This window comes from Pyrgilauda ruficollis, unplaced genomic scaffold (genome assembly GCF_017590135.1).
Source record: "Pyrgilauda ruficollis isolate IOZ18807 unplaced genomic scaffold, ASM1759013v1 scaffold59, whole genome shotgun sequence".
In the NCBI taxonomy this organism is placed as follows: domain Eukaryota; kingdom Metazoa; phylum Chordata; class Aves; order Passeriformes; family Passeridae; genus Pyrgilauda; species Pyrgilauda ruficollis.
The window spans coordinates 2,863,707-2,887,422 of record NW_024527599.1 but is presented as its reverse complement, the minus strand read 5'-3'; the positions used below and the strand labels follow the sequence as shown (position 1 = coordinate 2,887,422).

At 40.2% G+C, this 23,716-nt stretch overlaps 1 protein-coding gene across 1 annotated transcript in view; it reads right to left on the bottom strand.

Moving 5' to 3' along the window:
- Positions 1-23,716, bottom strand: part of TEX14 (testis expressed 14, intercellular bridge forming factor) — a 30,261-nt gene that overhangs the window by 4,190 nt on the left and 2,355 nt on the right. The window contains 24 exon segments of the mRNA XM_041482727.1: positions 70-147; positions 1,034-1,105; positions 1,612-1,663; positions 3,444-3,634; positions 4,319-4,443; positions 5,468-5,530; positions 6,700-6,790; positions 7,511-7,601; positions 7,961-8,074; positions 8,361-8,461; positions 9,035-9,265; positions 9,855-9,934; positions 10,913-11,016; positions 11,660-12,597; positions 12,895-13,045; positions 13,197-13,387; positions 14,089-14,240; positions 15,852-16,030; positions 16,767-16,890; positions 17,200-17,313; positions 18,164-18,294; positions 20,172-20,243; positions 21,070-21,235; positions 22,641-22,755. Of these exon segments, the coding sequence (XP_041338661.1) occupies positions 70-147; positions 1,034-1,105; positions 1,612-1,663; positions 3,444-3,634; positions 4,319-4,443; positions 5,468-5,530; positions 6,700-6,790; positions 7,511-7,601; positions 7,961-8,074; positions 8,361-8,461; positions 9,035-9,265; positions 9,855-9,934; positions 10,913-11,016; positions 11,660-12,597; positions 12,895-13,045; positions 13,197-13,387; positions 14,089-14,240; positions 15,852-16,030; positions 16,767-16,890; positions 17,200-17,313; positions 18,164-18,294; positions 20,172-20,243; positions 21,070-21,235; positions 22,641-22,755 (3,726 nt within the window).

Below are 23,716 nucleotides of genomic sequence, written 5' to 3'. Positions count from 1 at the left end.
GGCAGCTTGCAGCAAGGCAAAAGGAATTTTCTATTTTTAATCTCTACACTGGGACTGTTAGCAACCAACCATTCACTTGCACTCTGGAGTCTTGCAATCCCATCCCTTCCAAGTCTGGAGTGATGGAATCTTGCTACTTTAAGTGTTCTGTTAAAAAAAGCATTATTTCCATATTGATCTAGGCTGACTACACACTAAAATACCATATAACTTTATCCATCCAACCCTAGAGGAAAACCTGTACATGATTTATAATTCTTTTATATATTATTTTTATAACTATTTTACATATACTTTATAATTATTAATATAATGTGATATAATGTAATGTCATGTAATGTCATGTAATATAATGTCATATAATATAATATAATGTAATATAATATAAAATTTATTTATTTTAATTATATATTTTATAATTATTTTAACCTACAGGCTGCCCCTGACCATCATTAATGGCATCACTGACGAAGCCAATCTCCACAGGTTCTTGCTCTGATGAATGAGGAAATAAGGTCAGGATGGACATTTTAATTATCCCAATGTCTGGTGTTAATTTAGGAAGAGCTTAATGATGGATAAGCAAAGCAAACTCTTCTCCAACACCCTCCCAGTGAAAACCACACAGAGTTTTTACATTTTCTGACTGGAGATGTGTGGGAACACAAGAAGAAATGTAAATCACTGAGCTCTGCACAGACACCTGGGGGGTGCAGCTGCCTCCTCTAACAGGGAACACAAATTGCTCCAGGACACCTTTGAAATTTTCAGTGTACACCAAATTCCTCTCTGTGTTAAACTCCACCTGCACTCAGTGTGCTCTCAGCAGCAAGGAAACCACTCAGAGAAATGCAGAGGCTTCAAGAACTGCCAGTTATTTAAGCTGCTGATCATTTAAGCTCTTGATCTTCCTAATAATTGACTGCAACTAATTTGGAAGCTCCAGTGTATTTTGGCAGTGAATGGCTTGGGAGAAATCCTGACTGAGCACAGCTGGAAAGCCTCCCACAGTTTGGGGTGAAGTGCCTCTTACCAATTTCATCCAGCAGCTCTTGGGCTGGTGGAGGCAGCTCATCAATGGAGGGGGGAGATGCCTCTGAGAGTGCTGAGACAGAGGAAAAAAAATATTCTAGTTAATTAGCAGTGATTAATCCTTAATAAGTGTGACATAGGCTTACACTCTGATAGCATCTTGCTTACATATTTCATTTAACACCCTGCACGAGCCTGGCTCATTCATATTTTATCAAATTTCCCTAAATAATTCCATAATGGAAAAATCATTTCGAGCCAGACTTGCACATTCAGCTCTCAGTGCTGTATCAGAAATCTGAGGCCAGTAATATTTACACTTCAAACAGAGGTTGATTTACAGGTCAGAGTTCTTAGTGTGCAGGTGCAAACACAAAATCCATAACCTAGTTAGCACCAGCAGTACATGGTGGAGTGCTTAGCTATTTATCCCTCTAAAAAGAGACATCCAGGAGCAAAAAAAAAAAAAAAGGGGGAAAAAAATTAAAAATAACTAATAGACTGCTGAATTTCCTTTCAAATCCATTTCTCTGTTTATTGTACAATTTATTTTGGCTGGGGCTGGGATAAAAGGCTTACCAGGTGCCTGCCTGGTGTTCCTCAGGGATGAAGCAACTGGTGGCAACCCAACCTGTGTGAGATCAAACAGAATTAAATACAAGAAGGTAAACTGGAAAACTGCTGATCTTCAATCCTCCCCTTCAACATGCTAAATCCAAAATTTAGGTAGAATTCAATTAAATTCTACCTAAATTCAATTCAATTAAATTCTACCTAAATTTAGGTAGGCTTCAATTAAAGCCTGAGCTGACCATTAAATTTTAAACTAAGCTTTTCAATCAGACCAGAATATGAAAATAGAGTAAAAATGACGTGTCAAAACTTTTGCTTAGGCTGCTGTGCAGTCAGATTTTAGCTGTGAGATACCATCAGCTACATAATCTTTATTTCAACACTGAATTTTCTGACTGGACAGTTCCAAGATTTCTTCAGTTCTCATTCTCTGCTCGGGATCTCTCATTATTAAAGCCAGGCACATCTGTTCATCAGAAGAGCCCCCCCAAAATTAAGAATTTGTAAGCAGAGGCAAATCCCCACTACCCTCAAAGTGGCAATATGCACTTAATTCTAGAATAAGATTTTGGACACGAAGTGACAGCATCAGCAGAGCCACTCAGGGCTGTAAATGAATTTAATGAATTCCAAGTGTTCTGGCACTGGAGCAGCACGACACAGCCCTGCCTGTGTCAGGTCAGCTACACAATGAGCACTCGCTGCTGCCGTGCCTGAGCAAACCCTGATTCCAGCTCTCAACCACAGCCCCAGCAGTGGAAATAATGAGAAAGGTGAAAAGGCAACTGTTTTATCCAAAACTGTCTGCAAAGGCAATTTGAGATAATGCTGTGGCTCGGGAGCACCTTCAGTGCCAAAAGGATCAGTGGAAACTCTGCACTCCAGAGGGAGGGGTTTGAACAAAGCTGACGAGATTGGGCACACTTAATGTGCAGAAAAAGGAGAAAAAAGCCTTGAGCAAAGGGCTCATTCAAACCTCCTTTTGCCAAGTTCATTCTGGACTCCAGGCAAAATCTAGTCCAGGTTTTCCCTTTTGCCAAGTCCATTCTGGATTCCAGGCAAAATCTAGTCCAGGTTTTCCCTTTTGCCGAGTCCATTCCAGACTCTGGCCAGAATCCAGTCTGGGTTTTTTGTTTTGCTGAGTCCATTCCAGACTCTGCGTAAAATCCAGTCCAGGTTTTCCCTTTTGCCAAGTCGATTCTGGACTCAGGCTGGAATCCACTCCCTGTTTTTGCTTTTGCCAAGTCCATTCCAGACTCTGTCTGGAATCCAGTGCAGGTTTTCCCTTTTGCCAAGTCCATTCTGGACTCAGGCTGGAATCCACTCCCTGTTTTTGCTTTTGCCAAGACCATTCCAGACTCCATCCCAAATCCAGCCTGGGTTTTCACTTTTGCCCAGTCCATTCCGTAATCCAGCCCGGGTTTTTCCTTTTCCTTTTTCCTTTTGTCCATTCCAAATTCCTGCCCCAATCCAAAATTCCAAAGGCTGGGAAGTGAAATTTCCTACAGCCAGGAAGAGATGGAGGGCAGGGAATGGCCACTTGGAGAGAAGCCAACATTCCCCAGCAAGAGGAACCCAAATTTTTGTGTAACCAGTGCCTGAAATCAATCAGGACTTGACTTTTGCCACTTCATCCACAGAGCCATGACTCCAAAACACTCAGTCAGGACTTTTGCCACTTCATCCACAGAGCCATGACTCCAAAACACTCAAAGACCTACAAGCATTTCTCTACTTGCATTTCTTTTTAATAAAAGTATTGTCAAAAAAAAATATTTTTAAGGAACATTAAAAGAATATTTAAAGAAATTCCTGGCAGAAGTTATTTTCTGACTTACAGGCTCTTTCAATCCAAATGGGCAAAATCGTGGAGCCACCACTGGAATTTCCATGCTCCTCTCCCCTTCACAGGCTGTGGTGAAAGTCTTGAACACAGTGGAGGAGGTCTCTTGAGAGCCACAAAAGGAAGAATCTGAAGAAAACTCACGGCACTGTTTGTATTTCTCAAAGGCTAATGGAAATTTTTCGTCTAGAATTAAAAAAAAAACAGGGGGGAAAAAAAAAAGTAAAGACAGCGAAGCTGGAGAATTATTTTTGGAATTTTTGTATCTTTAGCACACTTCAACAGAAGCAGAAAAAATTTAAAGGGAACAGGCACCTGCACAAGAAACTCTACCCATAAAAGACCAAACTGATAATCCAGGAGTTCCACCTCAGACAAAACTTTGCCAAGAAATTCCAGCCACTGTCTTATACCAAATTAATGAAGCACAAAGCAAATGTTAATTCATTACTCTTTAGCACTCCAGCTCAACAAACATTTATCATGTTATTTAACTCGTTATAAACATACTGAATGCTTATTAAATTTCCTTTAAAATGCTGAAATCCACATGCATCAATTCAAATTTAAATTACTTCATTTCTGATTTATGAAGGCTGCCAATATCTTCCAGAGACCTTTCAGGCAGTGACTTTTTCATCTGTGTCCCTGTAAATTCTCCTTTAATTCTGTGTCTTTGGACAGTGAGATTTCCAACAACAGGAACAACAGCATTCCTTGTGCAAGCCTGACATTTCTGCACACAGAAATGGAGCTTCACGATTCACCTTGATGATTTTTACATCAAAAAATCCTGGCAGAAAGGCCTGGCTGGCACAGAGAGGAGAAATCATTCCCTGTAAATCCTCTTTTTCCCCCTCCCTGCATTACCTGAGCCCAGGGGGGTGCTGACACTGGTGGGAGCGTGGCTCAGCCGAGGTGTTTTACACTCCACACCCCTCTGGAAGTTCTGCTCACAGGGGATGCTGGACAAATCCTGAATATCTGCCACTGATCTGAATTATTGAGAGATGTTCTGACAGTTAGAATAGCCACTTCCTGCAGCTGTGAATCACCAGATCCTGCTATTTTCAGGGTCTTGAAATTTTAATTTCGTGCAGTCTTATCTAGATCATTGGAATGGAGGGAGATGTTCCCTTTGAAAATTCCCACAGGAATCTTGGGAGGCCCAAAATCACAATCCTCAGGGAAGTTGCAGAGGCAGAAAAGGTTAATTATTTTCTTCCCCTTCCTTTCCAGGATGTCTTAAATAATCCTCCTATAAAACCAGCTCAGGAAGCTGCTTCCAGAAAGGGCAGGAGCTCCAAATGTGAACCAAAAGGTAGAAAAAAATAAAAGATCACCAAAGGCAAGGGAAAACCTCAAGGGTTAAGAAAAATTAATGAGCCATTAATTAAGACTAAATGTAGGCCTTGGGAGCATTTAAAAGAATGACTCTGATAAACTGAGACTGCTGAAGGCACTGACAGACCCCCAAGTGAAAAAAAAATGAAATTCAAATTGATCAAATTTGGGGGAAATACACCCTGGATTCCATCATCCTCAAAGGCCATGGAAAGAAAAGACACCTCCTGTAAATCAGTAATTTTATGCAAACTCCATTAGCTGTAAATATAAATTAACCTCATTAGCTGAATCACAAACACACTCTGCAGATTTTTTTTTCCCTCTGAAAATCACAGGACTATTTCTGGAATAAAATTTATTTGGCTCCACACGAACGATTTGCTCTTTAAAGTGATTTTATTTCCCTGTGCCATATGGAGAGAAGAAACCAGGAATCCTCACACTTTCCATGGGAAGAAGCACACCCAGATGAACACCAAATTAATTACTTCTGAATATGAAAATATTCCCAACTAAGGACAACTCTTTTACACCAATCTCACAACTTTTCACAGGAAAATACTCTCTCAGTACTCTGGGGAGTTTTCTCTTGGGCTGTCCCCTCTCCCTGTCTTGCACCAACACAAAATTTTGTAGTTAATGACCAATTTTGCTATAAAATGTGGCTCTTACACATCTTTTTCTTGGCATTCTTCCTGTGGCTCCCACAGCGTCGCTTCTCGTGCTGCATCCACACTGAAACGAGGGAGGAAAGGTCACATTCACCCTCAGAAAATGATGGAAATCGAGAAATTTGGTTTCCTTTCTCTCAGGAAGTTTAAGCACTGAGGTAGCCTGCAGCTCATCAACACTTTTTGCTTAAAACCTCAGAAGGTGGAGATTGGTAGGAGAAAAATGGCATTTTTAACAGATTAAGGATTTGTTAAAACTTGTCACTGACATTTGCAGCTTCAGAAAAAAAAAAAAAAGTGAAATCTAACTGACATCTGCAGCTTCAGAACAAAAGTGAAATCAATAAAATTAAGTGAAATTATGTGAATTTAATAAAATTAGGTGAAATTAATAAAATTAAATAAAAGAAATAAAAACCCAGGAATACACACCACTCCATTGTGCCATCATCCCTTGATCTGTCTCAGATTGTGACAAGGTCAAAGAGGATTAGGCAGATGCTCAGAGAGCAACATCCCCTCTGTCCTGCTGCCACAAGTTCCTAAGTGAAGGGAGCAACCAAAAACCTTCTTTTTTTATCCTAAAGCCAAGCGATTTCCACTGCTGGTGCCTCCCTCTGGCCCAGGGAACTCAGCTCCTGGTGGGGAGGAGCCCTGGCAGTCACAGCCAACTTCTCCCCATGCTGGTAAAATACAAAATTTACAGGATAAAAAACCCCTCCTGTTTTCCAGAGGAGCCAGCCAAACCTCCAAGATTGATTCAGAGACTGCCAAATCTGATGTTGCCCCCAGGCAGGATCCTGTGAACTTTCCTGGGCTGATCCCAGGGGGTTGGGAAAGGCAGGATCTTCATGGCACTTCAGCTTCACAACCAAAATTAAAGCAGATGACTGAAGCTTTAATTTGAATTATCTTTGCTCTGTTTCAGGCTCTGGTTTATCAGTGGAAAAGGAATTGTGATATGTACATGGATTTTTTTTTCCCTCCCTATTTTAGCTCCCTCATTAAGGCAAAAAAAACCCCCACCAAACTCTGCAAAAGACAAAACCCCTTGAGACCTGTGAAAATCCCTTTTTGTATTTCCTTAGCAAGGAGCTGAGCTACGTAGATAATCATTAAAAACCACCACTGGCATCTTATTTGAATATTAGATATATAAGCAGAATTAATGAAGAGAGCACACTTTAAAAGCTAATTTATGCCTGAAGGAACAATGAAAATGAGTTTTTCTACCTGGCTCCAGGCATTTGGCTCAGCTGATTCACTCCCAGCTTGTTACTGCCACAGCTCTGTGGTGTTGTGCTGCAGAATAGTATTTTTCCTCCTGAATACAAATAACAAATGTTCCCTGTTACTGGCTTTTGCAAGCACAAAAGAAAACAACCCAACTCATTGAACAGGAAATTGTGACTTTATTAATTTTTATTTTTTTTTTTCCTTTTCTGTCTGAGTTCTTGTGACCTTTGTTGTTATCGAGAGACAAATGTGTTTTAAAGATGCATTTTCATAAACATGGCACAGCTGCCAGGCAGGCACTGAAGCACTGGGGAATATCACAACATTTACAAAATTGAGCTAAAAGAGACAACAGAAGAAGGAAACAAGGATTCTTCCATTATTCTGCACACACACTCTGTCAGCTCTCACTGGGTTTAAGCCCAAGATCCTCCCAGCAATGAGAATATTAATGTGTAAATACAACTCTAATTCAGTTTCCAGCACCACAGCAAGTTGCATAAAAAGATTAAACTTCGCCCCAGGGTAAAAATAAAAAGGTTTCAAATAAGTTTTTGTTTTGGCTTTTTAGCTGAAACACAGCAAGTACATAAACACTGCATCTGAAATGATTTCAGGCACTGCAGTGCCCAAACCAAAATCCTAAATGTCCTGAACTCTCCCAAAAACAGTAATTTTGGAATGAGAGGAATAAGAGATCAGTTGAGGCTGAAGAATGGAGGTCCAGCCTTGTGACAGGAGAGCTGCTGGCAAAAACATCAATGCCACAACTCCTCAGAAGTGCTTCAAGAAAAAAAACCACATTTACCTGGAGCCTGACTTGCTGATGCTGCATCTGCAGGTAATTTCTGTAAAAATCCTGCACAAACATCTTCTGCTTTGCCCTCAGCGTTTGAGGTCTGAAAAGGGGAAAAAGAGAATTTAATTCAATTTTTGACAGAGCAGCTGCAAAGGGCAGGACAACTCTCCCAGGATGATGTTCCCAATAATGGGAGTGGAGAGAGAAACTTTTCAGGAGCTCATCAGCAAACAGCCCAGCCTGGATTTAGCAGTAAAATAGAAAAGTTTTGCATCTTCCAGAAATTAATGAAGATTAATTTGCTTACTCTTACCTAAATATTTGCAGGTAATATTTTGAAAGAAAAGAAAAATAATGGAAAAAAAAAATCTCCCATTTTCCACAGCCCTCTTCAAATCAAATGAGAGCACAATTAAACCACATGTTGTGTAACTTATGTCCAAAAAATGTTATTTTTACCTCTGGTTCTGACCTTCCCTCAAGAGCAGGAGGAAGGAAATAATCAGGAGTGAAGAATTCTTCAGTCACATCAGGAGGTGAATTAAGGGAACAATGTAATTCCCTTGAATGTCCCTGTGAAAGACATCATCACCTGGGATGATCCCACTCTCTAGCAATAAAAAATACAAATTTCAGCCAATAAAAACCACTGAAATTCTGAAATTCTATTTAATTGTTCACTGACTTTCAACCCACCTCATGCTCCTTGCATTACCTTGGTGGTTTATAAAACAAAATTTTAAAAAAAGGGGGAAGGAGGAGGGGAATTGTTACTCAGATCAGCTCAGGATGTAACACCAGACTAAACTTTTCCATGGATAAGCAGCTGCCACTAAATTCCCTGGATTTCTGTACATACTCTAGAGAGATTCTCAGCTTGCTGAGGAAGGACTGAACTCTTAGGAATGGATTTTCCAGACTCTGCTTGCTCATCTGGTGCTGGGGACTGGCAGCTCCTCCCTAGGATGTCAGAACGGAACAAAATCATTAACCAAAAATAATAAAAAATAAAAAAGAGATGTGAAGTGAGTGTCTGAGGCACTGCTGGAATATCAATGAGAGCAGACAGTGACACTAATTGTCTGCCAGGAACACGGAGAAATAATGACATTTAAATGCTCACCTCGTTAATTAATCTAAGCAGGGGAACCTTGCCCTGTTCTTTTGTCCAGAACTTTTTCAAAAGCTTTACCCACTGAGCTGCTGCAGAAAAAGCAGCAGTGTGGTGAAACTGGAAGAAATAAAAGTGTGATAGCACTCTCAAGGGTCTGAGAGCTTTGGGTTTCTCATGCTGATAACAATAATCAGTGATGATGAAGGTCTCCAAGCTCATTCCCTGCACCTATTAACACCTAATACTCATCTTATCTCTATTTATCCCCATCAATGATTGACTGACTTGCCCTGAGGGCAAAGATAAAATGGACAATTCTTGTAAAAAAGAAAAATAAAAAACCACAGAAGCTGAAATCTGATTGGAAATGGAAAGGGGACAAAAAGAGAACGCAGCATTTTATGCCTCAGCCTCCTCACCTGTGGAAGTCCTGTCCGGATCACTCTCCCCAGAGTCGGTTGTGTCCTCAGAGCCCAGCTCCCAGGGCTGCCACCCACCCCTCTGCTGCTCCTGGCTCTGGGGGGCTCCAGCCTGGGGGGGCTCCTTGGCACTTTCTGCTTCACTCTCAGACGTGCACTCCCCGCCAGGGTAGGGACAGCTGAGCCCCAGCCGACCCGAGGCCACTCTTCTGGCCATCTGCTTGACTTCAGCTGCACAAAAAAACCCCCAAAATGAACACTTCACACCCCAGAATCTGGACCTTCAAAGCATCCCCTGTGTTTAACTCTGCCTGCAGACTTGGAAATGCAAAGGTTAGCACAGCCTTTGTCATGAAAAGAGCTAAACACTTCCTCTTATTTTAAATTAAGCACTTCCTTTTCTTCTAAATAAAGCTGAAAACCCGCACAAATTGACATGGACAAGTCTGTACAGGAAGGTTTTGTTGGTTTGATTCTCTATTATCCATGCCCGTGCTGCCATCCACTGGGCACTGCCATCCCTGCCCTTCCTGAGCCCACTCAGTGTCCAAAGCCAGGCTAGAAATCCCTCCAGCTCCAGAAACCAAACCACCCCAACGTGCCTGGCATGATTCCATGCCCAGAGTGTGCAAGACACAGGGTCCCACTCGCTTGGATTCCATCCAAAACAGCCTCGCAGAGCTCCAGCAATTAAGGCACAGAGACCTTTCCTCATGTGCTGAGTTTAATGCTCTGCACTGCAGCAAGATTTCTGACATTAATGCTGATTTAACGCTGATTTAACATTGATTTAACACTGATTTAACACTGATTTACTCACTCCTCCATCCTGACTGCACCACTCTCCTCTTCTCGCTGCTTTTTTTGCTGCAGAATTCCACCCTTGGTTTTGAATGGCACCTGCAGTAAATGATTATGAAGTGCACAAACTATTTTAGAGCCCGAGCACATTGTGTCAAGTATTCCCCAGCCAGGAAAAGGCTCCAAACTGTTTTAAATGAATTAGAGCACGTGTGCTCTCAGCCTTTTAACAACCCAGCAGAACCAGCAGATTGAGCTGCCAGGAGCTTGGAAAGCACAGATAATTATTTAGGTTTATTCTAGATTAACCAGACAAGCTGTACATTCAACTCTGCATCTCAGAGCTGTCAGCTGCCTTCAGATGCTGCAGCTCCAAAACCACACCATGGGTGATGTGGGGATTGTTTTATTGTTTTATCACCATTGATGTGGGGATTGTTTTATTGTTTTATCACAGTTTCAGACCTGGACAATGATTCTCCCACCAGAGTTCACTCCCTGACCTCCACTGACCATCAAATATTTCTGTTCTAACCTTTACCACCTGGTCTTTGTGATCCAAATGGATCATGGATTAATTTTAAAACTGCAGCAGTTTTCCTGATTTGACTAAACACTAAAAGAAGTTTCTGTCCCCCTCTTTCCAACATGAATCTGCACAAGTTTTGCCAGGTAATTTCAACATGTGCTTTCCATTCCTGCATACAAACACACAGGGATGACATTAAAAAGCATTTCTGCTGGGAATTGAAGGAGGCTGTGCCCAGAGAGGAGAACCACCTCCATTAATATCTTCCCAGATTGCTCCCCTTAGGCCCTGGTACATTTTGGACCACTGACCTCCATCCCAGAGGCATGTGAAGTCATTTCTAACAGCACTCTTTAACACAAAGTGCCCTGTCACAGCAGCTCTGCAGCTGACAGTGACTCACAGCAGGCTCCTCTCTGCACAGATGGCTTTTGCCTTCCTGAGGAACATTTAATGCCAGCCTTGATCCTGATGTGCCTCCTCTGACAGTCTCTCTCCAGATGAAATCTGTCAGAATTAACTCTTCTATGAATAAGATCAAAACTCACCACTTCTCCTCTCCCCTTCTTGCTGCAGGATGTGAATCAGCTCCTCTCTGGCACTGCAGGTTGAACTTTTTCTGGCATCTTGCAGACACGTGTGGGAGGAAATGCTGAAAAGAGTCCAACAAGCCATGATTCAGCACACCCTGGGCACTCTGCTAATTCCTGCCTGAGCTGGCTGTTCCTCAGAACAGGACAGCACCAACTTTAATCCCTGGGTTTTATTTTAGCTGCTCTGCTCGGGACAAAGGGTGACAACTCCAGCAATAACTCTGCCCTGGATTTATAGCAGGTTTCAGTGCAGGCAATCAAAACATGAAGCTTCCAGGGGGATGAGTGGACACGAATGACTCAAGATTATCCTGACAGGAGAGATGTAATTGAATTTCTCTTTCTCTTTGGTCCATGAATTTAATAATGAAAGTGATTCAGAAGCCCTTCTCAATCAGAGCTCAGGCCTCAACACAAACAGAAAAATTTCTCCACTGGCCTTTTCCCTGATATTCCCATCTCCATTTGAGTGCAGATTTGGATTTTAACCCCACTCTGAGCCCCTGGATCAGTGTTGTCCTGGGAGGACTGGAGAGAAAGAGGAAATAACACAACTGCACTGCTGAGCTGTCTTCATTCCTGTATACAAAGCACATTTTAAAGGACAGATTCACCCCCCTTCCTGCACACCACCCATCCCTGCAGCTTTTCTCCTGCTAAGGATCACAGAAATGATAACCAGGCCCCTGCTCAACACTTTACCTCCTGGTTTAGGCTCACTTCACCATCCAGCCCTTTGCCCAGGCTGCAGCCCGCATCACGATGGGTGGTTGCAGTTTTGCTCTTCCATTTCTCATTCTGAATTTCCTCTCTCTCCTTGGCTGTCTTGGGAACAGCCTGGAAGCTGTCTCTGCCTGGTGCCTGACAGGTTACTGGAGGGGGAATGTAGTCCCTGCATGGTGGAGCCACAGCCTGGTGTAAAAAAATATCTACTCCAGAAAGAACCTTCATGGTGTTTTGGGAAGTGGCATCAGACCCATCCCAGTGTCTTCCCTGAGAACTTTCCTTGGGAAGCAGGTTCATCCTGACCTCCTGGAGCAGCCTCTTCTGCTTTGCCATGGCCTTCAGCCTGTCCAGTTTCTCCTCTGTCCTGCTCAGGGAATGCCCAGCCTGCTGCAGCATGCTCTGCATGATCTTGAGGTTCAGGACGCACTTGCTGATGTGCTGCTCGCTCTGGGAGGGGCTGCTCAGCCTCCTGCCAGCAGCTCCTCTCACCTGGGACAGCCCAGAGGCTTCTCTCACCCTTTCCTCTTCTTCCTCCTTCTCCTCCTCTTCTTCCTCCTCTTCCTCCTCCTCCTCCTCTCCAGTGAAGCCCGTGCTGGACCCCGAGGATTCCCCTTCCTCCTCACCCTCCCACTGGCTCTGCTCTTGCTTCTGCTGCATTTCTGCATCCTTTAGAGCCTGCCCTGACCCAGGTCCTCCTTCCAGGAAGTCTTGGGGACCTTCTGGATAACTGGCCAGGATTTCATTCATCTCAAAGCTGCACAGGCTCCCATCCACGTCGCTCTCAGTCTGCAGCTCAGAGGAGGCACCGGGGCTGCTGTCCTGCACAGGGGGCTCTGCGCTGGCTGCTGCCTCCTGCAGCACCACAGCACTGCTCTCCTTGGGCAGAACAGAGTCCTCGGGGGCAGAAAAGCCACCTGAAAAAATACAATTGGAAACACGAGATTATTTCTCCAGGAATCCCACAGCCGTGCTGCTTTTGCAGGCTGAGGAGCGAATTTTGGGAATTCAGAAATTCCATGAGCAGCGTGTGACACCTCTGCTGAAAACTCTGCCTGAACAAAACAGATTTAGAGACCTGAGCCTGCATTAAGTGGCAGCTAAAATCCAAAAACAATTGCTTCCCTTTTCAACCTACATCACAAAATCTGTGCGTGCTGCTGTTTGAATGATGTGAGGAGCACACGAAGGACATCCTGCCCCAGGAAACTCACCAGCCCTGCTCATCTCTTTTTCCTGCAGTTCCACTCTTCTCTTCTGGAAGCTAAAAGCTGATGCCCAGCAGATGTTCACATCTGCAAGAACAGCAGATCTCTGGGCTTTGGGTACTCCACCAGCGTGGCCACTTTTAGATTTAACCAAGTCCTGTAAAACAAAACAAACAAAAAAGGAACAAAATACAATTGTATTTGTCAGTTCAGCGTCTCTGCCTGCTTTTCTGAGGAGGCTGGATCACCTCCTCTAGATTTCAGCAGAATCTGAATGGACACATCAGAATTAGAGGGCTGGGAATCACCTTCAGGTCATTTTTCAGGACATATTGAATATCCTGAAGCTTCATGGAGCGGTTCCTCTGTTTGGGGTCCAGCCCTGACTTGACCACATCATAATAGAGCAGGGGGAGCCTGGCATCTGCTTCCAGCTGCTCCCCTGAAAGGATGAGCTGCTTCACAGCTGAGTCTTCCACACCTTTCCAGGGAGGGCTCTCTGCAAGACACAAGTGCAGATTTTATGTCACCAGCTGCACTTTAATGTTAATTTTTTAAAAAATTACATCATTCCCTGATGTAATTTTAAAAAAAGTGATAAAATAGAATGTAATAAAATTTAAAAATCACATTATTCCCTGTCCATCCCCTATTTTACAATTAAAAACAAGCACTGGCATCTCCTCCCTGCCCTATTCCAGCAGTGGGTGCTTTCAAGGGAGCTGACAGAAATATCTGGAGGAGAGTGACACTGCAAACAATCCTGCTCTGGATTCTTCACTGGGATTAATTTTTAGGGTAATTGTTTATCCCATTTCACTGTCAGAATAGTCAAAGTGAATGCAGAACAGACATTATCTGTAATAACAGCTACAATAATAAAGTAACATTAACTTATCTCTAAGTTATCACAGAGATCAAAAACATAAAAGCTGCACAAGCTTGTTTTGAACACTGAAAAGACTTAATTGAATGTTTTGCTGTGCTGGTAGGAAGAAGAAAAATAAACAGCAGAAAAGCATTTTATTTCTCCAATATCCCCCATTAATTTCATCCCTTAGCCACACAATTTTAAGTTTTCTGATCCCATTTTACAGGAGTTCCCAATAATCTCTATTATTGTCGTTAATATTTGGGGGTTTTTTTTTGCCTGGTTTATTTTTCCAGTTGAAGCAAGCCAGCCCAAAGCTGGGCACTGACCTGTCAGGGCCTCCTGCAGCACTGCACAGAAGCTGTAAACATCTGACCTGACTGTGCCAGGCTTGCCCAGGATTATTTCAGGGGAGCTCCAGCGGAACAGCTGGGCTGGGACGGGGATTCGGGTCAGGTCACTGTGCTCCCCACTGTCCTTGCTGCAAAAAGGGGGAAAAATGGTAAATCAGGACATACAGCACGCTCAGCTGCAAGGTTTGTAAACACCTGAGTGTGCTACAGCTTTTAGTTTAATACAGAAAAGGTTCAGGGCATTTCTGCAAATAGAAATGTGCAGTAAATGTATTTTGGCAAAGATTTTCTGGGGAAAGAAACACCTGCTTTAAGGACTTTACAACAAAAAAACCTAAAAATAATAAAAAATTAAACGTAAAATATAAACAAAATATAATAATGATAATAATGATAATGATGATGAGAAGAAGAAGAAGAAAGAAGACAGAAGAAGGAGAAGAAGGAGAAGAAGAAAGAGAAGAAGGAGAGGAAGGAGAAGAAGGAGAAAAAAAGTAATAAACCCTAAAAAAAAGCAGAACTTTTCCCAACAGGAGCTTTCCAAACAACCCTTTAGCTCTGACCATGAATAAAACACAGAAAGCCTGTAAAAATTTTTTATTTTCCAATGTGTCTAGGGGATAATTTCAGTAATAATTCACTGGGGTTAAAAAAAAAATCCTCTTTATCTGACTGGTGGCACTTAATTCCCACCAGTCTAAGGAGGTGCTGGGTGTTCCTTTTCCTTTCCTTTTCATTTCCATGAAGTTTCCCTGCAGAAAGAGTGTGAAACCTTGAACCAAAAATTTGGTTATCTGGTCAAGTGTGGCCATCTAAGGTCCCAGTGGTCTTCAGGGCCATGCCAGGCATTTTTGTGACATTTCCCAATAGTAATAAAACCCTTTATGAAAGAATTCTGTGCAGAGCACCATCCACACTATAAAATACACAGAAAAGCCCAAAGCACAATGGATTGCAAACTAATCAGCTACAAAGGTGCTTCCTTTTTTCATAAATCATTTTTTGAACAGTCTCTTCCCTCTCTCCCCACTGACTGGTTTCCTAATTACATAATCTCACAGATCAGACCAACTCTAAAAGTCACTTAAAAAGAAAAAAAAAACCATTTAAAAATCAAACAGTGTCTTATCCACTCTCAGCACCTCACTTGGATGGACACCTCCTTACAAACAGCCTGTGCAAACATTTCACACATTTTTCCTTCCCACTGAAGGTCTCTAAGCCACAAAGTCTGGTTTAATCCAACACCTTCCCTCTGGAATGGTGTGATTCCTCACTGCTGAGAGCCTCCCAAGATCTCCTCTGGTCAAGCTGACCCCAAGGAGTGTTAAAAGTCTCTTTTCCCCAACCCAGCTGTGGGAGAAGGAGTCAGAAGTCTTTGGCTGTCGTTCCCAAGGCTGTTTATTATTTCTTATCTAAAACATTTTCTGCTTATGGACTTTTCAATAAAATACTTTTATGGATTTTTCCATAAAATACCATGGTGACATCCTGGCTTCCAACAAGAGCCCCAATTCCTAAAAATCCTGATCTTTGGGGAAAACCCCATTTCAGAGCAGCCCTGAGGAATTTTTCATACAATATTCTTATGGATTTTTCCATACAATATTTTTATGGATTTTTCCATAAAATACCATGGTGACATCCTGGTTTCCAACAAGAGCCCCAATTCCTAAAAACCCAGTGTCAGATCTTTGGGGAAAACCCCATTTCAGAGCAGCCCTGAGGAGTTTTTTCACCTTTCTATCATGTACTCCAGGTTGCAGAGCTTGCCCTCGCCCGAGGACACGACCTGGATGGCCAGGGAGGAGAGGGAGCGGTGGACGAAGCCCCGGGAGTGCAGGAAGCGCAGAGCATCCAGCACCTGGAGCAGGATGTGCACCAGGGTCTCTGTCTGCAGCACTGGGAACTCTGCACGCTGAAAGAACAACCCCAAAAGCACCAAATCTGAATGATAAGTTAAATTAATGAAATCAATTAAATTAATGAATTAATAAGATAAATTAAACTTGAGGTGGGAGAAAGTGATTGGTGGTTCTTATGGGTGTGATTTGGGGAAGAAGGCAGCGAGTGGAATTTGTTGGTGGAGAAAGAGGAAATTTGGGTTTTGTTCTCGGTGGCAAATCAAGTAACAACGCCTTAAAAAGAAGAGAAAAAAATCAAATGGCAACAATAAAATAGAGATTTTATTAATATATTTATATTAATATATTTATTTATAAAATAGAGATTTATATAAAATTTTTATATGGATTAAATTCTTTTAAATGTATTAAATTTAATTTTTTAAATTAAATTTTAATTTAATTAATATTTTAATTCTAATTAATAAGTTTAAAATTATTACTTTAAAAACTGATTGATTTTTAATCTATTAAATTTAAATTTTAAAAAAATTTAATTAATTTTAAAATTTGATTAATTTTTTTAAAATTGAATCAATTTTTTTTAAAGTAGTTGATTTTAAATTTAAATTTTATTTATTTATTTTTAATTCAATTTTAAAAATTAATTAATTTTAAAACATTTATTTTAAAAATAAGAAAAATAACCAGAAACTCAGATACACCCTGAGGATTTTGCCTTCTCGAGGAAAGATGTTAGTCACTAAACTTCTGACTAATTATTATTTAAAACTCAAGCATTGCAGTTACCCTTTCGTGGAGGATGCTGTAGAGAGAACCAAAGTGAACCCTCTCGTAGACCAGACGAGTTTTCTCCAGGTCACAGGACAGACAGACAGACATCAGCTGCAGCAAGTGAGGGTGGCGGAGCTTGCTGCACAGGGAGAGGAAAAATCAAATTTCCAAGGGAAATCTGAGATGAGAAGAAGGAAAGTGCTGCCCTGCTTTTATCAATACGACATGAATGTTGGAATAGATTTCAGTGTCAATGTATTTTTTAAGTGAAATACTCGATTTTAAAAGATCAGGAGTGGGGAAAAAAAATTGTATTTCTGGTCTGGGGAAGAAGTGTAACCCCAGGTTAACACTGCTGGGAGGTAAATCCCATTCTTCCCAAGGTAAATCCCATTCTTCCCAGGTACTCCCCCACCCCTGCAGACCCCAGGCCCAGCCCCTGCCCCACCTGCTGTGCTCCTGCTCTGCCAGCAGCAGATCAGCCAGGCGCAGCTTCCAGCTCTTCTGCTGGGGCTGGAAGCTCAGTTCCTTCACTGTCACCCTGCTGCCTCCCCACATCAGGCTGCAAAGAACACCAGGAATCTGGACCAGATATTCCCAAGAAGTGTTTTCCCTCTTTTTTTGGTTGTCTGGGTTTTTTTCCCCTCAGTTATGTGGTTATATACCGATTTTTACCAGGAAAATTCTTACCAATAATTTTCTGTGGTGCTCTGGTGCTGCCTCCCGCTGTCAGGAGTTTAAATTTTGCTCTTTTAAACTGACAATAAACTCGTCCTGCTGAAGGTTGATGGAGCAGGAAAGGTTCATTGCACAAAATCCCACCCTTTCCACAAGGAATTCCCTTCTCCATAGGTCATCAGTGACACAAATCTGAGTTTTGGGGAGATTAAATCACCAATTTGTCAATTCTCTGGCTGCCTCTGAGACACAACCACTTGCTTAACACACAGTAATTAGACATTACCATATTATTGTAATTATTACCAATAATTACAAGATTTTTATTGAATGCTCAGCCTGCCCTTGCAAGTCTCATTTCACCACAGGCTGCACACCTGCATCTCCAGAGGAAATCCTGGACAAAGATTTACAAGGATTAAATGCTGAACAACACAATCTCTGCAAGCCTAAATGTATTTCTCACCACAAAAAAAGATCAATACTGAAACAGTGCCACCAGTAATCAGCCAAAATTGGGTTAATATTGCTTGTGGGTTGTTCTTGGCCTCTCAGCCATCACTCTGACTCAGATATTAATCAATGAACAGCAGAAAACAAGGTGCAAGCAGGAAACATGGAATAAACACAGAACAAACGTGGGAAATTACCCAAACAAAGCACAGGTTCAGCAGTTTGCTGTGTGATTGCAACAGGCACAAAGAGGGGCTAAAAATCTCTTCAATTCCACTTACTTGGTCATGATCATGTAGGGCCCCACGTGGTAAGAAAATGCTGGCTCGTCGTCAGCCTGGACCAAATCTTTGTCCCCAATTATTGGGAGGGAGGCCAGGTAGCCCAGGTGGCCACTGCCTGCCAGGTGGAACTGAAACAGAAAATGCAGCAGTTCCCAAAATCCGGGTGGAAATTAAACAGGAAATGCAGCAGTTCCCAAAATCCAGGTGGAAATTAAACAGGAAATGCAGCAGTTCCCAAAATCCAGGTGGAAATTAAACAGGAAATGCAACAGTTCCCAAAATCCAGGACAGAAAGTGCAACAGTTCCCAAAATCCAGAGGGAACTGAAACAGGAAAATGCAACAGTTCCCAAAATCCAGGTGGAAATTAAACAGAAAATGCAACAGTTCCCAAAATCCAGGTGGAAATTAAACAGGAAACGCAGCAGTTCCCAAAATCCAGGTGGAACTGAAACACGAAAATACAACAGTTCCCAAAATCCGGGTGGAAATTAAACAGGAAATGCCCAGGTGGAACTGAAACAGGAAATGCAACAGTTCCCAAAATCCAGGACAGAAAATGCAGCAGTTCCCAAAATCCAGGTGGAAATTAAACAGGGAATGCAGCAGTTCCCAAAATGCAGCAAGCTCATCAACACCCTGGGTGTAACCAGCCCAAACATCACCATGAAATCTGAAAAATCAGGGCCAAAATGGAAATTTCCCACTAAGGCTGGAAGGGGGAAGCAGAGCCAGCCCTTAGGAAGTGCCACAGGTGACACTGAGCAGGAATTTCTGCTGTCCCAAACCCAGCCAGGCACCAAAGGCCTGAATATCCCTGCTCTCCATGGGGTTTATCCTCCCATCTTTGCAGCAGAAATAAGAATGCACTAAAAGTTAAAAAGTTAAGAATGCACTTAAAAAGCTGAAAATAAGAATGCAGTAAAAGTTGAATGCACTAAAAGTCAAAAAGTTGAAAAGTTGAAAATAAGAATGCACTAAAAGTCAAAAATAAGAATGCACTAAAAGTTAAAAAGTTAAGAATGCACTTAAAAAGCTGAAAATAAGAATGCAGTAAAAGTTGAAAATAAGAATGTACTAAAAGTCAAAAATAAGAATGCACTAAAAGTTAAGAATGTAAGAATGCAGTAAAAGTTGAAGATAAGAATGTACTAAAAGTTAAAAGTTAAAAAATAAGAATGCAGTAAAAGTTAAAAGTAAGAATGCAGTAAAAGTTGAAGATAAGAATGTACTAAAAGTTAAAAGTTAAAAAAGTCGAAAATACGAATGTACTAAAAATTTTAAGTTAAAAATAAGAGAATGCACTTAAAGTTAAAAAGTTGAAGATAAGAATGTACTAAAAGTTAAAAGTTAAAAATAAGAATGCACTAAAAATTAAAAAGTCGAAAATACGAATGTACTAAAAGTTTAAAAGTTAAAAATAAGAATGCACTAAAAGTTAAAAAGTCGAAAATACGAATGTACTAAAAGTTTAAAAGTTAAAAATAAGAATGCACTAGAAGTTGAAAATAAGAATGCACTAAAAGTTTAAAAGTTAAAAATAAGAATGCAGTAGAAGTTAAAAAGTTAAAAATAAGAATGCACTAAAAGTTGAAAAGTTAAGAATGCACTAAAAGTTAAAAAGTTAAAAATAAGAATGTACTAAAAGTTGAGAAGCTGAAAATAAGAATGCACTAAAAATTAAAAAGTCGAAAATACGAATGTACTAAAAATTTTAAGTTAAAAATAAGAATGCCCTAAAAGTTTAAAAGTTAAAAATAAGAATGCAGTAGAAGTTAAAAAGTTAAAAATAAGAATGCACTAAAAGTTGAAAAGTTAAGAATGCACTAAAAGTTAAAAAGTTAAGAATGTACTAAAAGTTAAAAATAAGAATTCCCTAACAGTTGAAAATAAGAATGCACCAACAGCTGAAAATAGCACAGGAATCACACAAAGCACAGGTGAGAACAGGAGATCCTGGGGAAGGTTCCAGCACCACCAGGAAATCCCTCCCCACAGCACCTCACCTTCCCAAAACCAAAGCTGTAAATGTTCTTGGCCACGCTGGGTTGTCCTTTCAGTAACTTCCCCACAGGAATCTCAGCATTTCTAAACACCAAAACCAAAAGCAACAAGAGCAATTTGTTTATTCCAGGGCTTGGATACAGAGAGAGAAGGAAAAAAATCAGAATTTCTGCATTTGACTGGTCCCACACATGTCATGGGGATGTTAAAATTCCAGATTATTGTGCAAGGATTTTTATGCTATTTATTTTTTCAAAGCAAAATAATCAATAAATATACATATGCACACACAAAGTATATCCTGCACTGCTTTTTTATTTTTTCCAACGTGTATCTGACACAAAAACTCCTGAAACAGTTGGGAACACCCCCCAAAAAGATCTGCAGGATGTTAAAAAGTCAAAACCCAAACTACTTCCTGCTGCCACTAAAATCCAGTGCTTTTAATGCTGGTTTCAAGAGTTTAATTAATAAAGTTTGTCTTAATATACAGATATTTACAGCTATCAAGTTTCTGTTTAGAACTGTGATAACAGAAATAAAATTAATCACAGCGGGCTTAAATCTGCTATTGTCAGAAAGGTGTAAGAACCTGCTAATTTTAAATAATAATATATATTAAAATCTAAATTATGTATATATATATAAATATATAAAATAAATAGAATATATGTAATCAACACCCAAAGGGGCATTTTGAGAAAGGCATTCACAGCAAACCAATTACATGCCAAGGCAAGAACAGCCGCCTCCAAACAGGCGACAACACCCGAAATCCCACCCAACCCTCACCGCAAAAAAACCCAAAAAAGTGACAATTCCATCTCCCTTTGACGGGAGTCGCGTCAGCAGGGAGGGATGACGATTTCAATATTCCCATCGATATTCCGGTCGGCGCACCTGGGCGCTGCTGTCCCTGCAGCCGGACAGAGCCCAGAGCTGGGGGGTCCTGCCCTGGCTGTCGTGCACCCGCAGCTCTCCTCCCTCGTCCAGCAGCCTGCTGAGGATGCTCTGGCTCCCCGAAAACGCCGCGGCGTGCACCGGGGTGCTCCCGTCCTGGCAGCGGCTGGGCGGCGGCAGGAAACGGAAAATGATGAAAGGTAAGGGAGGGAAGCACGGGGAAAAGAGGGTTTTGGTGTCTCGAGTAGTGGAGTAAAGCATGGAGAAAAGATAATTGTCGTGTCTCAAGTAAAGGAAAAAAAAACATGAAAAAAGATCATTTTCGTGTCTTAAATAATAGAATTAACCACAAAAAAAAGGAAATTTTCATGTCTCAAATAACAGAATAAAGTATGGGAAAAAAGATAACTTTCATGTCTCAAGTAACGGAAAAAAACACGAAAAAAGATCATTTTTGTGTCTCAAATAATAGAATAAGCCATGAAAACAGAAAATTTTCATGTCTCAAATAACAGAATAAAGTATGGGAAAAAAGATAACTTTCATGTCTCAAGTAACGGAAAAAAACACGAAAAAAGATCATTTTCGTGTCTTAAATAATAGAATTAACCACAAAAAAAAATAAAATTTTCATGCCTCAAATAATAAACCACAAAAAAAGAAGATTTTAATGTCCCAAATAATAGAATAAACAACAAAAAAAAAAAAAAAAAACTCAAGTAACAGAATAAACTATGGAAAAAGAGAAAATTTTCATGTCTCAAATAATAGAATTAACCACAAAAAAAAATAAAATTTTCATGCCTCAAATAATAAACCACAAAAAAAAAAAAAAAATTTTCATGTCTCAAATAATAGAATAAGCCATGAAAAAAGAGAAAATTTTCATGCCCCAAATAATAGAATAAACAACAAAAAAAAAAAAAAAGATAATTTTCATGTCCCAAATAAAACAATTTAATAGAATTAACCACAAAAAAAAGGAAATTTTCATGTTCCAAATAATAGAATTAACCACAAAAAAAAGGAAATTTTTATGTCCCAAATAACAGAATAAACTATGGAAAAAGAGATAATTTTCATGTCTCAAGTAACGGAAAAAAAACCATGAAAAAAGATCATTTTCGTGTCTTAAATAATAGAATTAACCACAAAAAAAAGGAAATTTTCATGTCTCAAGTAACAGAATAAAGCATGGAAAAAAAGAAGATTTTAATGTCCCAAATAACAGAATTAACCACAAAAAAAAAAAAGGTAATTTTCATGTCCCAAATAAAACAATAAAGCATGAAAAGAAAAAAAGAAAACTATTTCTATATTTACCACTGAGGAGCTTTGGTTAAAAACCAGCATTCCTGGAATGATTGTGTGCTCCAAATAAAATAATTTTTCATTTAAAAAAAATTAAATTATTTCCCTATTTGATTTCTCTCTTTACCACTGAGGAGCTCTGGTTAAAATCCCAACGTGCACCTTAAGCACTTCTCCACTCATGCCCAGTGAATACTGGGTGACTGAACCGACTCGAAGATTAATTTTAATTAAGAAAAATTAAACGTTTGGTACTTAACTGGTTGGCGTTGGAGCCGTATTCCAGCAGCACATCCACGATTTTGCCCAGCCCCAGCAGCGCCGCGGTGAACAGACAGGTCTGGCCCATGGAATTCACAGCATCCACAAAAATTCCTGCGAGGAAACACAAGATTCCCAAGGGTGGGGGTTGGTTTTAATTAAAAAATTGTTTTAATAAAAGCTGGTGGTTCATCATCGCCGCTCTGAGCTGCTGCGGGTGTGAAAATCCAGCAGCAGAAATTGAGGGGGAAAAGAGCAAATGGTATTTTTTGTGATTTTATGTAAGGATTGAAAGAACTGCACGTCCACGAGGATTTTAAATAAAGGATGTGTGAGTAACAAATGGTGATTAGTGTGTTGTGTAATTATATGTACTGTTTAAATTAGAGAGATGGATACATAAGTATACATATATATACATGGAAATATATATATATATATACATATATGGATATATATATATTCATCATCTCTAGAAGTACAAATTATGGATATATAAGTAGAGATGGATGAGCACACATAACAGGAGGACAGAATTTAAAAAAAAGTAAATTATTCTTTAGTAATTACTTCTTAATTAAAAAGTTTTTTTGTTATTGTCATTATTATTGTTATCATATTCAATACGTACCTTATTCTTTTAAATTACTTATTAATATATAAGTTTATTGTTATAGTTGTTATTATTGTTACTGTTATAATATTAATAAATAAGTCAATTGTTTTAGTAATTACTTATTAATAAGTTTATTGTTATTGTTGTTATTGTTATCATTACTGTATTAATAAATAAGTTAATTGTTCTTTAGTAATTACTGATTAACAAATAAGTTTATATACTTGCTATTCTTCTTCTTATTGTTATTATGGTATTAATAAATCAGTCAATTACTCTTCAGTGACTGCCCAGAGCGCGGTGCTGATCACGCCAAGGTCGCGGGTTCGATCCCCGCATGGGCCATTTCCTTAAGGGACGAGCTCTGTGACGCCTGGGGTCCTTTTCCAGTCAGAACCCTTTGTGATTTCCAATATTCGGTCGCTTTGATTTCATTCAAAAAAAGGAATTACATCTGGG